This window comes from Marmota monax, unplaced genomic scaffold, assembly GCF_021218885.2.
Source record: "Marmota monax isolate L192 unplaced genomic scaffold, Marmota_monax_Labrador192_F-V1.1 WCK01_AAM20220418_F8-fsc00045, whole genome shotgun sequence".
In the NCBI taxonomy this organism is placed as follows: Eukaryota; Metazoa; Chordata; class Mammalia; order Rodentia; family Sciuridae; genus Marmota; species Marmota monax.
Window position 1 is genome coordinate 7,818,933 of NW_026692132.1, and position 14,686 is coordinate 7,833,618.

The 14,686-nt window shown below is 32.9% G+C and overlaps 1 protein-coding gene across 5 annotated transcripts in view; it reads right to left on the bottom strand.

Annotated features, from left to right (window-relative positions):
* Gria4 (glutamate ionotropic receptor AMPA type subunit 4) overlaps positions 1-14,686 on the bottom strand; it is a 342,372-nt gene that overhangs the window by 38,332 nt on the left and 289,354 nt on the right. For all 5 annotated transcript variants that reach the window (XM_058586584.1, XM_046466478.2, XM_058586593.1 and 2 more), the window contains exons 11-13: positions 14,082-14,288; positions 7,447-7,817; positions 5,223-5,421 (exon numbers count right to left, since the gene is read on the bottom strand). In XM_058586584.1, coding sequence (XP_058442567.1) covers positions 5,223-5,421; positions 7,447-7,817; positions 14,082-14,288 — 777 coding nt within the window. The remainder of the gene's footprint in view (positions 1-5,222; positions 5,422-7,446; positions 7,818-14,081; positions 14,289-14,686) is intronic.

Genomic DNA, 14,686 nt, shown 5'->3' on the forward strand with positions numbered 1-14,686 from the left:
AAACATACATTTAGTAAGATAGAAAGTCTAACTCCATTTGATGTTTGATAATAGGATAATGCATACAAACTTTTATGATTACATTTTTTTCAATAACAAGTGCAAAAATTTTGTATCTGGATCTAAATAAAAAAAAAGTAATTGAGATTTCATTTAGATTTCATGTGTGAGGCATAATTCTAAATAATAAACACATTTATTAATATTAATATTCCTTTGTTTACCAAATATAGAATCCGATAAAGAAGCAGTTCTTCTTGTCCTGAATAGCAAATTTAGGGATACATGTATTTGGGCAAAAGCAAATTATTCAGGTGGACAAAGAAAAAACTGATAAAAGTGGGATTCAAAGTTTTGACTTTCTAAGATGGGAAACTAGTAATCAATAAACCTAAATAATAAGCCAAACAAGGATTGACTCAAATATTTGAACCAAAGCAAAGTATAGTCAAACACTGATAAATGTCAAATGGAAAATAGACATGCTGAGTTGTTCTGTGAAATAGTTTTATGCTACAAGCACTTGAAAATATCCCATAATGTGGATTGTGGGTTCTGTGTGTGTATGTGTGTGTGTGTGTGTGTGTATGTTTAGGTGTTTGACAGGTTAATTCTGGTGGGAAATTCTCATGTTAGGAAATTCTATGTCAACATGTCAATTCAGATGCAAATATTCTATGTGCATCCCAGATAGAGGAGTTCTGGGGTTCAAACCCAGCCACAGGATCCATTAAGCCACATTGGTAGGCCTCATTCAGCCTTTCTTTAAAACTAGAGTTCTGCTCCAGAGAATGATCTCTTTCATTTTATAATTAATTCTGAAAAATATAAACTCCATGGATCACATAATAGAGATTGTCCTCATATATTTACTCTGATGATTCCAAAATCAGACAAATGTTGGTAAACAACATCCTTTAGACATATAATCACTTTTTTAAAAATATAACTTCAGAGTTTCACCTCAAAAGGTATAGGTCTCCACATATACTGTAAACCCTACTATGTATAATACATTAAAACAGAAGAAATAAAATCAGTGAATTGTTTTAATTGAAATATTTTTTGAACATTTTAAGAAATCAGAAACCTGCCATTTATTTGGCAATGTTCCAGTTCCAGTTAAGTAGCATATTAAAGGAACAGGATAGTTAAATTAAACTAGCATAGCAAAATGGGAAAAAAATATTCTTAGGGCTTAGGAATTTTAGTTCACTGATAATTTTTGATAGTCCATTCTTATAATGCCAATGTGAATAAAATTACTGCTGCTTTTGTTTAAGTACATTGAATTATGTATACTTAAATGAGAAAGAATTGAACTCAAACTTTTTTTTTTCTTTGTGGTATTGGGGATTGAACCCAGTGGTGTTTTACCATTGAGCCACATCCCCCAGTCCTTTATATATTTCAAATTTTGAGATAGTGTCTTGCCAAGTTTCCCAGGCTGGCTTCAAACTTCAGATCCTACTGCCTCAGCCTCCAGAGTTGCTAACATCACAGGCATGCAATACCATGCCTGGCTTGATTCGATCTCTTTAAAATCAAGAAAAGGAAGAATCTGTAGAACAGTTGTGCTAAATTTGGGAGGTCTCAGGTACAATAGAAACTGTAAAATACAGACTGTCAGTGAAAAAAATTAGGAAGATGCAAGCAACTTTCTTTGGGTGGGGGAACAGCCCATTTGTCACCATGTTAATATTCAGGAATTCTGATTCTGATTTAAAGGGACATGATGCAGATAAGACCAGGTACATGGTAAAAGAATGAGGGGAAATCAAGAGGCAAAGGACTGGAAATGGCATGCATCACACTGCCTTTTTTTGTGACTGAAAGAGAATGTTTGTTGCAGGGTTAAAGCAAGCAAATATTTATAAAATTGATGAGAAAGGCTAAGATGAGGAAATTTTTGCAGACTCAGTAAGCTCATAAATACAATGAAAATGGAACTTTTAATTTACTTAAATTTTCCACTGTAGCATGTACTTTAAGGTCAGGCATGGGGAGTAAATATGCTGTTAGGTAATAAGCAAAGATAATTTGAGAGTTATTTTTTTTTTGTAATTAGGATATTAAGCTTGGGTCTATTTGTCTCATCACTGTTGTAAAAAATACTTGGGAAGCTATCTGATTTAAAGCATTATTTTATTGTTTAAAACAATTCTTGGAGTTTAAGAAATGTGCTACCTTTTAATTTCTCAAAAATTAAGTGTTTTTTGCTTGGTACATTTGTAATCTCAGTGGCTTGGGAGATTGAGGCAGAAGGATTGAAAGTTCAAAGCCAGTCTCAGCAACTTATCAAGGCCCTAAGCAACTGAGAGAGACCTTGTCTCAAAATAAAAAATAAAAAGTGCTGGGGATATGGCTCAGGGATTGAGAGCCTCTGGTTTAAATCCCTGGTACAAAAATAGATAAATAAAAATATTTTTCCATACCTTATTTTAATAGAAAATATGTATAAATATAATGCATTACAGTTAATGGTCATGTTTCTATCAGGTGGATTGCTTTCCCCTTCTTGTAGCTTACGCAGCAAGACTGGTATTCTAGTGATAGCTCATCAGTAGTAATTTGATAACATTATAAATCTTGAGATAGTAATCTACCCCACTTATGCATTCATGATTGCAGAAGACAATATCTGAATTGAAATGAAAACCAGTATGCTTGAATCAGGTGTGTAATATGCAAGCGTCTAAACAGCAAAATTGCCAGTAAGCGACAATTACAGATGTTCTTCTAATGTCTCTGTGTTTGTGCTTAAAAAGGTGCAGAGAACATGAAACATATTAAGTGTCATAATGGGGCAAAACCAAGATAAGATAACATATTAATTCAATGTCACCTTGACATGGCCTAATTCTTTTTTCAGTTGATTATAACTGCAACTTTTTTTGAAGTGCTGAGTGTAGGTCACTGCCTGAGGCAGCTTAGTGGGGCTGATAGATATGCCGTTACTGGGTTCCTAGGTGAAGATATTTTTGACAGGTACAAAAATACCCTTCACATCCGTTTCTTCCACCCATCAGACAAATCATTTATTGAAACCAGGTCATTGCAAAAAAGAAAGGAAGGAGGCAAACAAGGTAGGAAATGAATGACAATTTTACAAGAAAACTCCAATTTATGCATTCTTGAAAGTGTGCTACCCAGGGAAAATATTTTTTTTTGTTCCATTGGGATTCAGAGTGCTCTACAGCAATAAATACTTGTGCTTATAAATTTTTTTTCCCAATTTTAAAACTGAAGTTGTGGAGAGAGAAAGGAAACAAGGCATAGTGCTTGCCCAGCTTGCATGGAAAGACTCTGAACTTCGAAGACATGTTCTGTAGCCCCACACTTCTGATCAATATATTCTCTTGTCCACTTCCCCACTCTTGAGAATTTGAGCAATGCTTTTAAATTGTGTAAAGGTTATAAATACATATTTTAACTGGGCTTGTTGTTAAAGAGCTTTATAATGTGTTATTTGTGAGAAATTTTCAGGAAATCAATGTGACAATTCTTTTTACATTATCACTCAAGGCAGAATGATGAGCCCACAAATATTTTCTTTATTTAAATGACAATCAGCCATCACTTTTCAGTAAAATGCAAGTGATAGCAAAAACTTGCATTCTATTTTGATATATACACAGAATTGGTTCTAGGCAAAGCCAGTAAATTTTACCCACTTACTTTTCTGTAGAAGCAGTTTTAAACTGACAGACTTTCAGCAAGATGCTAAAATTATGCTAAAATGCATTGAGGTAGCATGTTTCTATTAAGCTTTAGTAGGGACATGATTACTAAGTTAAAAGAAAGGTTTGGTCAATTAATCTTATCCATAGGCTATTGTTAGTAAAACCTGCCATTATGACAATTACTTGAGTTTTAGAAAAATTTACAAATACTTTTCCACTACTTTTTAAGTTATATCTATTAACAATGCTTTAAATCATGTTGTTCATTGGTTTCTTTAAAAAGATGCCCAAAGATGTGTTTGACTGAGTTTTTGAGTGATTTGTTCCTGATTTAATTTTATGTAAACATTCGTAGTATCTTAGGATATCATTATCAAATCTTTTTTGAAAAGGCACCTAACTGAAATTCAAGTACATGAAACTTAAAACTGTCTTAAAGAATAGTTCATTTCATTTTAATTTTACAAGCTGAGTGAGAATATCTTAAATATTAATATATGAAATGAAATGTAATATGTCAAATGTTGTATATAAGCATGAATAATGAGCTATCATTAAAACTTAAAAATAATGAAATATATGTCTTCCAAACTATTAAATATTATTAAAATTCTAGTCTTTGAACAATTGATATTAAATACAAAATGTGTTCTATATTACCTAGTTCAATATTTGTGAAAATTTCAGCCTGGCTATTTTTTTTTTTTTTTGTTCTGAAGTCACAAAAAAACTCTTCTTAGTGATCAGACATTATCAAGTATATCTCTGGATTTAAGTGGAACCAGAATAAAAATACACTGATCAAAAAATTGAACCACATAATGGACCAAATATCTACAAACAGCAACAACAATAAAACTTGGTTATACTGATAGAAAACTCAAGGAATCATATCTATACATGTAAAACAATTGTATAAGTTTGAAAAATGTTATCTGCAAGCAGAGAAGTCTGCACAAACTAAACATCATATAATGTCTTACAGAAGGACCTTGAACTTAATAAGATCTTGCTATTAATATTTTGTGAGAAAACATACATTACTTTGAAACCCATTGTTACAGAATATATTACAGAATAATGAAACTCATAAAAGTTGTATAATCTGCAAATAAGGTTTTCAGGTTCAAATGCAGCAAGTTAAATGTTTCCTTTGAAAGTAAAGCTTGCTTTCATTTTTAGGCTCTTAGTGCAAAAATGTACAGAAATCCAATCTTTTCCAATCCAACACATTATCACAGCATTACCAACATTGGAAAGTTTTGAATAAATTATTCTATAAAGTTGCTTTAGTTACCTTTTCACTGATATGTCTTAGGGTTCCTCTTGCAATGTGAAAAAATCAATTTGGTTTTACAAATTAAATTAATTAAAAATTCAAGAAGTATTAGCATTAAACACAGTTGTTACCATTGTGTGTGCAGACTCTATAATAACTAAATCAATAATATAATTATTAAGGGAATGCCTGAATTTCAAAATGAGGAACATGTGATTTGTCATTGTTGGTTTTTATTTTTATTTTTTTTCTTAACTTACTCTGAAGAATTCTTTTGTTGACCCTGAATCCAGAGTTCCATAGGCAATTTCTGTTTGTTTGGCCAGGTCTTCTGCACTTTCTATTGGGGAGACCATTCGCTCAACAGTCAGAAAAGCAGCCAGGTTAGCAGTATAAGATGATATAATGATGAGTGTAAAGAACCACCAAACACCTCCAACGATTCGACCTGAGAGGGATCTAAACATGGATAAGGTAATTCATGTTTTTCTTTCTCCAACCAACATAGAAGAAACACCCTCAAGTCACTGAGCATATTTACAAATAACAATTGCAAGTATCATTTTATTTTCTGATAGTCTATTCAAGAATGATTCTAGTGTTTCTGTATAATCTTATATTTTGTATCTTAATATACAAGTGCCTCTGGAAATATGGAAAAAATTTCCTATTTGTCATTTCATTGTCAGAAAAGTGGAATTAATGGAGTTCCTTTAAATAAAGAAGAGAAATACATGCATAAACCCACTAATACCCTATGTCCCTTAAATTTTATCACTTCTGAAATTAGGCTAAGGTTGATGAGATAAAATATAGTATCATAGTTTATTTGGTAATGTTGTTACTCTCTTAATGGTACATAAAACAGCAATACATCTGGACAATGATGGGATCTTAGATTTGATAAAGTCATAGATACAGACCTTGTGTTTACCTTCCATCAGAGCCTGGCAAGGATGGATGGAACACAGGCTAAGGTGAGGCTAGACCAGAGGAGAGTCTAGAATTGGTCTCAAATTGATGATCATAGTTGAGGATAGCTTTTCATTTGGCATTCCAATTCTGAGCCAAGTGGAGGATAAGCCATGTCCTAAAATATCTTTCCATACTTGTATGAACATTTTCTCCCTTCACCTTTTCTCTGGTTATCAAGGATGTATAGGTGATTGTGAATGCAGAGGAAAAGTTAAAATGGGATGAACCAGAAATCCAGGGAATATACACAATTGATTTCACTCATGGGGATCAGTAAACTATTTAAAATTCTTGTGGAAAACAGTTTTTAAACATGTTTCATGTTAAACATGAAATGTGAAGTACCGTTTCATATTTTCCATGGAATTGGTAACTTTAAAGTGCTCCCTTATTACTTGTGATTATAAAAATGTTGCTGGGCACCAACTGTGCATGCCTGTCATCCCAGCAACTGGGAGGGTGAGGCATGAGGGTTGTAAGTTTGAAGCCATCCTAGGTGACTTAAGAGACCCTGTCTCAAAATTAAAAATAAAAGGGACTGGGGATGTAACTCAATAGTAAAACACCCTTGGGTTGACTTCACTATGTGTGTGTGTGTGTGTGTGTGTATGTATGTATATATATATATTTTTATATATATATACATATATGTGTATGTATATATATATATATATTTTACTGGTTTTAACTTAATGTTTGCTTTACCTTGTCTTTTTAAAAACACACTACTTGATTTACTTTAATTCTTTCTCTTTTCATTAATTGAAAGTTACTAATTTAGATTTCTATGTTACTGGAAATTAAGCATTTATAGTTTTCCTGGGTCTTAGGAATACCAATTACATTGTGGTTAAAATGCTTTTTTGAGAAATTTATATAAAAGAATGTATTTCCCTATTTCTTTCTGTCTCTCTGTGTATGTGTATAGTGCTAGTAAACAGTCAATTAAATTCACAAGCTTTGTTTTTGGTGAACACAGTAACTGAGAAATGTCTAAATGTTAGAAAAAGGAAGGGTACCATAGTCCTGTGCCTAAATGGTTGTTTTTTCTCCTACTGCTGAGCTTATTTATGTGTTGTTATGTAAAACAATCTCTGGTACAAACCATATTGACTGAAATTTTAGGAAACTCTATGGCAGAAATTTCCATTAAACTAGTGGGGTTGAATATCAAGTGCAACATTAATTTTTTAATGATGAATAGTAAAAGCAACATTTGTTTTTGAAAAGGATACACAATGAAAAGGAGTTCTATTTCAGTTTCCTTCTGTCAAAAGAGTGAGTGAAATATTGATACAAAATGATTTTCAAGAGTTCTTACACGTTTCATAGTTACTTTTCTATTGGTAAACTTGATCTATGAATATATTTATATTAATTTGGGAATTGAATTTTTTTCCCTGAATTTCAAATAATGCTGTGCAGCCAGGAAAAGAACTCAGAGAGATACTCCGTACAACATTTGGAATTACTTGGAAATTAGTGGAGAATGTGAGTTTTGAAACTAACCTGGGTGAGATGTCACATCCTTGCTGCATGAAAGCACCCAGGGAAAACCAGAGGCTGTTAAAGATGCCAAACTCATTGGGAGGCTGGTCGCTGGGTCCTTCTTTTCCATCCTCTGGCTCTTCTGTGTGCCACTCATACGGACTAAATCTACTAACTAGGAACAAGACCACGCTGACACCAATGTAGGCAAAGACTATGCACATCCAAATCTCATAGGCCAGAGGATCCAAGAAGGAAAACACTCCTGGTTTAGATTTCTGAGGCTTTTTGATCATGATAGATATACCCAAACTCATGAAGGGCTTAGAGAAGTCAATGACCTCCTCTCGTACCAAAGTGATTGTCAGAGGGGCAATAGCAATCTCTGCTTTCTATAAGAGAAAAGACACATGGAAACATACAGGTTAATCAATTTCATAAGCAATCAGCTCTGGGGTGATTCATTCAAAGGTAACTAGTCATGCACTCATTCTAATTTATTTCTTTCTTCTTTTTTTTAGTATCAACAACAAATGGTCCTAGATATAGGAATGAACATCAATAGTAATTTGTTTCCATAAGATATTACTTAAATTCCATGAAACATTTTAATTGGTGCTGGCAGTTAGATAAAAGGATGAGAAACAGAAAGAGTAAATAAGCAAAAGTAACTTGAACTCCAGTTACTGCTATTAGTCTTTAAAGAACTGGGACAGTGCAGCATTAGAGAAGTAATAGTCTTTCCGTATGGCTGAATTTCGGAATTCTTGGCCAGGAATGTGCTATGCTGCTGCCTTTTCTGTTGCACTTGGAATGTTGCCACTGATTCATTCCGTGGCCAGCCCTTAAGTTTATGAATTGCAAATTTCAAATAGTCTGTTCTTATTTCTTACCAACTCTGAGAAAACCAGTCATAAAGTCTGTGTTTGTATGATAAAAAGAAAACCCATTGTTTGACAATATTTTCCAATTAAGAGCACGCACAAAAATCTGGAAACTGGCATTTATTTCTTGCTATTCACATACTTTATTTTCTACTTCCAATTAAAAAAATAATTTTGGAACAAAGTTTCAATTCTCAGATATTATGATCATAAGACACCAACTTCCTTTTCAGAGTTCTGTGATTCTGAACAAAATTTTGAGCCTGTTTCTGTGTCTCTAAAATGAGGACATTTTTTTTTTGCCTGTTTACCTTATTGGGTTTATTGTATTAAATATTAAAACCATTAATAATGGCATTTATTAAGAGATTGTGTATCTGATGCTCATTTAAATGTTTTAAACTGCTCATTTAGTCTTCCCAACAGTCTTGTGTTTATTGTTGTCTTGTAGATGATGGGACTAAGACTCAGCCTGAGGGTTTCACACATTATGGCAGCTCTGGGGCCCAAGCTGCCTCTAAAATCAATAAAATAAAATAATCAAACAAAATTAAATCCTGCCCCCTCTAAAATCAAACTATGTGAAATATGGTGTAAAAAACAAGCTGTTACATGATCTAGCTGAAAAGCAATTTTGATTACTTCTTTTAAAAAGAAAATATCTGACATAAAAATAGAGTCAGAAACAGCCAGACACAAGCTGCTACTTATAGGCTGCCACTCTTACATTAACTCCTGTACATTCCAAGCTCCTGGTTTGATGCAGTGACCTCAGTTCCATACAAAAGCCAGAGGGATGTGAGGCTGGGTAAGGCACTTGTAGTGATGCTCTCTGCTGGGAGACCAGGAACTGGCCATATATATCTTCATGTGGGATTGAACTTCAATCTCATCACAAATGCTCACAATTTGCAAGAGCCAGAATATTAAGGGAAGCTATCACTTTTTCTATAGTAAGATATATGTAATTTTTCTTAAATAAGTAACATATGAACTGGCTATAAAAATTAGTATATAAAAACAGATAGAAAATTAGAAAATTATCTTATTCCTATCACTCTTTTTTTATCTTACAATATACCTTACTAGACTTTGCTCTACAAATATTTTTTTCTTTTTTAAAATATTTGATACTACAGAACATTATGCTTTATAATTTCTTTTCTCTTTCCAAAGAATATGACTAACACTTTTCCACTTCAGCTTCCAAATTATAAATAAGTTTTAATGCTTGCAAATATTTTATTAAATGAAAATATAAAATTTTATTCAAACACTCATATCATGGAATTTATTTATTTATTTATTTACTTTTATGTAATTTAAAACAGTGACTGCAGATATGTTTAAAGGCAAATCCTCACATACATCTTACTATTTAAAATAAATTTCTATGGTTTGAATGGTAGCACAGCAGTAAAGCACTTGCCAAGCCCTGAATTCAGTTCCCAGTACTGCAAAACCCCAAAGCAAACAAATGAACAAAAAACCAATCCAGTTTCCATAGGAAATTGTTAGTCCAAACAACAATGACCTTTTTAATGCTCATGATATATTTTACTTTACTTTTCTTCAGAAAAACAATGCAGATTTCTACTGGCACCAGCACTATGTGAAAAGAACATATAGCCTTGAACATCTCTTGTTGTTCTTTAATCTTATTTATCATTATCTGTTTTCTTTGTGAAAAATTAAATTTCATTGGTCTGATTTGGATTTTTTAATAAAAAATGGCTACTTTCACCTCTTTTATTCATTAACTATCAGAATCTGGCCCCATTTTTTTCATATAGAGTATTGATTTTTACTTTCCAATTTAAGAGTGGTTTTATTCTTTGTTTTTGTAGTACTGATGATTGAGCCAGGGGTGCATAACCATGGAGGCACAGCACCAGTCCTTTTTAAAAACTATTTCTTTTCATTGTAGTTGGACACAATACCTTTATTTAATTTATTTATTTATTTATTTATTTATTTTTTTGTGATGCTAGTCGAGTGCTCTACCGCTGAGCCACAACCCCAGCCCAAGTACCAGTCCTTTTTATTTTTTGAGACAAGGTATCACTAAGTTGCTGAGGCTGGGCTTTGAACTTGTGATCCTCCTGCCTTAGCCTCTCAAGTTGCTGGGATTACAGGCCTGTGTGTGTCACCACACCCAGCTATAAGTGGTTTTAAATTGATAAAATGTTAACTTTTATTTTCCATATATGTTTCTATATATTGTTTTGTTTTCACAACTTAATGGTGTTTTTCCACAATATATATGTTTTAAATTTGTTGTAGCTACATAAAATTATCTTTTTGGGTTAGCAGCCTTTGTTTCATACTTTAGAAAAATCTTTCTCATATCAATATTATTTTTTCTAGTATTTATAGTAAGTTTATAATTTATTTTGGTATATTCCATGATGAAATGTTACAGAATTACTAATTTTCCAATTGGTTGTTCTGCTGTCCCAAAAGGAATGAAAGAATAATGATGTGAAATGTCACTTTAAACATACTTTGTTCTATGTAGCATCTTCTATAATGTTTTAATTTATACATTATCACTGGCGGCACAAGAAACCTTAAAACAAAAGAAATGTAAACAGAAATTAAGGTGTTTTCAGCATACAAAAATAGATGCAACTGAAGGTGAACACTGGATGAAGGTGGTGAGAACAAATTCCAATAAAGGACATATTTTTGAAGCCTGAGATTTATGGGAGTTCTGAAAAAGACCAGTTAAGAAGACATAAATAGGCTTTCTCTAATAACATTGGGGATGTGTGTCTGCCTTGTCCTATGACCTCTCGGTGATGCCCAAAAGATAGTATGTAATACGTCTCTTTTAGTAGTTGGGAAGATTTGTATTCTTGAACATCTCTGGATGAGAGAGGGGTGAGGCTCATGAATCAACATTTTCATGCAGTAGTAAAATAGAACAACATTTACATGCCATAGGTAACTGTGATGCTAGTGGTCCATAGTTTGTGTTTTGAGAAATATTTCCTTAGATTAAATACACACACACACACACACACACACACACACACACACACACATATATATATATATTCACACACACACAGTATGGCAGGGCCCAGTAGAAGGCACCCTAGGGCAGCAGCACATCACAGGAAATATGAGTGAACTTGATATACAGGCAGGATCTAAAAATGTAAGAGAGGCTCTGAGCTCCTGGGCCTCTGTGTGGTGGGGTGTTGTGTCTCAGATGTGTGTTCACAAGCAAGAAATCTGTTCATACAGTTATAGTAGCAAAGTTGGAAAAGAGCAAGTGAAAAAAAATTGATTCAAAGTAAATAATTCAGCAGTCTAACAGCCTTTGTCTAGAAAAAGAGAAGATTGAGTTTTACCTGGAACTCTGTAAAGTGGATAATCATGTTTGTGTTAGCAGTAAAAAAGAAAAAAGAAATCTGAGAAGCAAGGAAGGATTTTGTAGACACCAGAAAAGAAAGTATAACACCTGTGGAAAGTTGAAGAGACATGGAAAAAAGATTCCTTTTGGGACAACTGCGGGCAACTCAAGTGGCAAAGATTGAGGTCTTCAAACACAGGTTAGCTGAAAAAATAGGATGACATTATTAATACCTATTATGTTAAACTTTTCTCTCTCTAAGAACTGCATGGCTTTGGAACTTTTTGTTAATGTGACATGTATTACTGATGTGTTTTTTGCTGTTAATTATGCTATTATCTTCATATCATTTGTTTTCATTATTTAAACAATTGCCCCCGAATAAAATTTGGTCAAAACACTTGCCAAGAGGTGATCCTGTGATGCTCAGTGGCTGGGGTAACATTATAGGATAGATGTGCAACAAATGCCCTAGAAAGTAACTCAGTTAGCTAGTGGATCCACAGTTAATTAGTAATCCAAGTATGATTTTTTTTTTTAGATAAAATACTCAGTAGTGTTTTCTGAAGGAATTGATTTACTGACCATGTTGAACATCCCTAATCTGAAAATCTGTAGTCTGAAATGCTCTAAAATCCAAAATTTTTTTGATTGCCAACATAATACCACAAATGCAAAATTCTATATCTGTCCTCATGTGATAGGTTAGAGTCAACATATGGTTTCACATATAGAAACTCTGTTTCATGCATAACATTATTTTAAAATATTTCATGAAATTACCCTCAAGCTATGTGTATAGGTTTATATGAACCATAAATTAATTTTGTGTTTCAGATTTGTGTCTCCAGGTATCTCATTATGTGTATGTGAATATCCCTAAATCTGAAAGAAATAAAAATTTTAAAAGCCTTCTGATCACAAGTAATTCAAATAAAGGATACCACACTGTAGTTTTGGCAACTTGGATAAGGTGCTTGTCTAAAAGTTGCTTACTGTAACAAAAGTTTAAAATATTAACCAAAGAATGTTTATGTTAGGAGTCCATTTTCCCTGGAACTTAAAACTCAATATGAACTGTCCAGGAATCCTGTGGTAAAATGTGTCTTGCTTTTTGTAAACTGCATTTTCTCCCTCATTTAGGGCCACTTAAGCAGTCAGCAGTTCTTTTCTCATGGATATAAAACTGATTGCTTTATAATGTCAAACAATTTCCTCTTTCTGCTGAGGTTGTACCTACTGTACTGTGCTGTACAGAAAATGGTCATTGCTTCATGGTCTGAAAAGCAGGATACAGAATCATGAAACTATTGAATTGCATTTCTGGTTGGAAAAGTGAGTCCCTCTGTAGACTTCAGTAATGTTCTAAATATTTCTATCTTTACTCTTTTTACACTCTGTATCATTTTTCATTTCAAAGGAGTCTTATGAGGATTAATCAGATAGAGTATACTTTGAAAATGAGATCTGTGAATTATGAATTGGCTCTTATAAAATTTCAGAATATATTTCAAGTGTATGTTACTTTTATTGATTACTGAATGAATAGAGCTGACTGTAAGCTACAGTTTTGGATTCTGGACTTTTGAAATATCATAGCACCACTAGCATTTGATAACTGCCAGCTTGATTTTGACACTGCAGTGGTAGCCAAAGCGAATGATCCTGATCTTGTTCATTCAGGCACGAATGTCAGCGCTATGTTTGCCCTCAGCTATCAATATATACACTAGATGTCTGACACACTCCAGGGAAGGGAATGGTGCACTTTGTGGGAAGCTCACTTCAGGAAAAATTCTAGCTTTTGTATTTTGCTCTGTATACTAGTGTGAAAAAAAGATGGCATTATATAAAGTTTAAATATACTGTGTTTCTGCAAAATTGGGAGAATCTTGCATGGTTGATGAATATTTTATAGAAACTAAAGCAGTGTAGTGATTGCTTCATCAGTTACTTTAAAGCTACTAATGAGTAATTACAAACAACAAGGATACAAATAACTAGGTAAAATAATGACCAACTTTATACCATTGAAGGAAGTCTGCTCTTGTAATTATCAAATGACAGACTTTGAATGGATTTGCTTTGTAGGTCTAAGGTTCTCTAGTATACCAGTCTCAAGCTTAAGGGTATCCTCAAGACAGATCCTGAAGCAAATGCTTTTGTTTTTTTCCCTGAATTCCTACCCCCCCCTTTTTTTTCCCTGATTTTGAAGCTATCAAACATCAGTTTAATAATTTGGAAATCACATTTTTACTGAAATGGGGAAATTATTGAATAACATTATGCCTCTTGAAACATCACTCTAAACTTAATAAAATAGTAATAGACATTTAAAAATTGATATGTGCCCAAGTGAAAAGTAATTTCAGGCCATGTAAGTAAATTCTTCAATAAATTGATTTGCTTACCCCGTAAACAAGTTCTCCTACCATCCCATTCCAGATTTTTGTGTCTGCATCCCTTGCTCCATATTTTCCATCAGGGACAATGGCAATTTTATACTTGATACCAATATGTTTTGCAATTTCAGATGCCAAATCTACACAGTATCCTTCATACTTGTCATTTCCTTCAAACATTTCGTGATTTTTCTTGTACATAACATAGGGGGATTCCTATAATGAGAGAAGCGAAACTGTAAAGGAGAAATTATAAAAACATTTGAAAACCTTTATGTAATTTGCCTTTACATAATTTTCAGAATTTAACATAAATAGTATATTCAGCACTGTTACACATGTGATTTTGAGTGGTCAGAAATTAATAAATAAAACAGATGAATACATAAATATGCTTAGGATTATATTAAATTGCTTTACATTGGATAATAAAAGTAAATCTTTAAAATAGTTTTCCACAGAATTATTATTACATATCCAGTACTGTGACTGTAATAAAAAAAGTCCATTATTAATTCTCTATAGAGCAGCTTAAGTTATCTTCTTTGGCAATGAAATTATATTCCCAAAATATCTCATGAAATTAGAGACTATTGAGTAGTCAGCTTCATTCA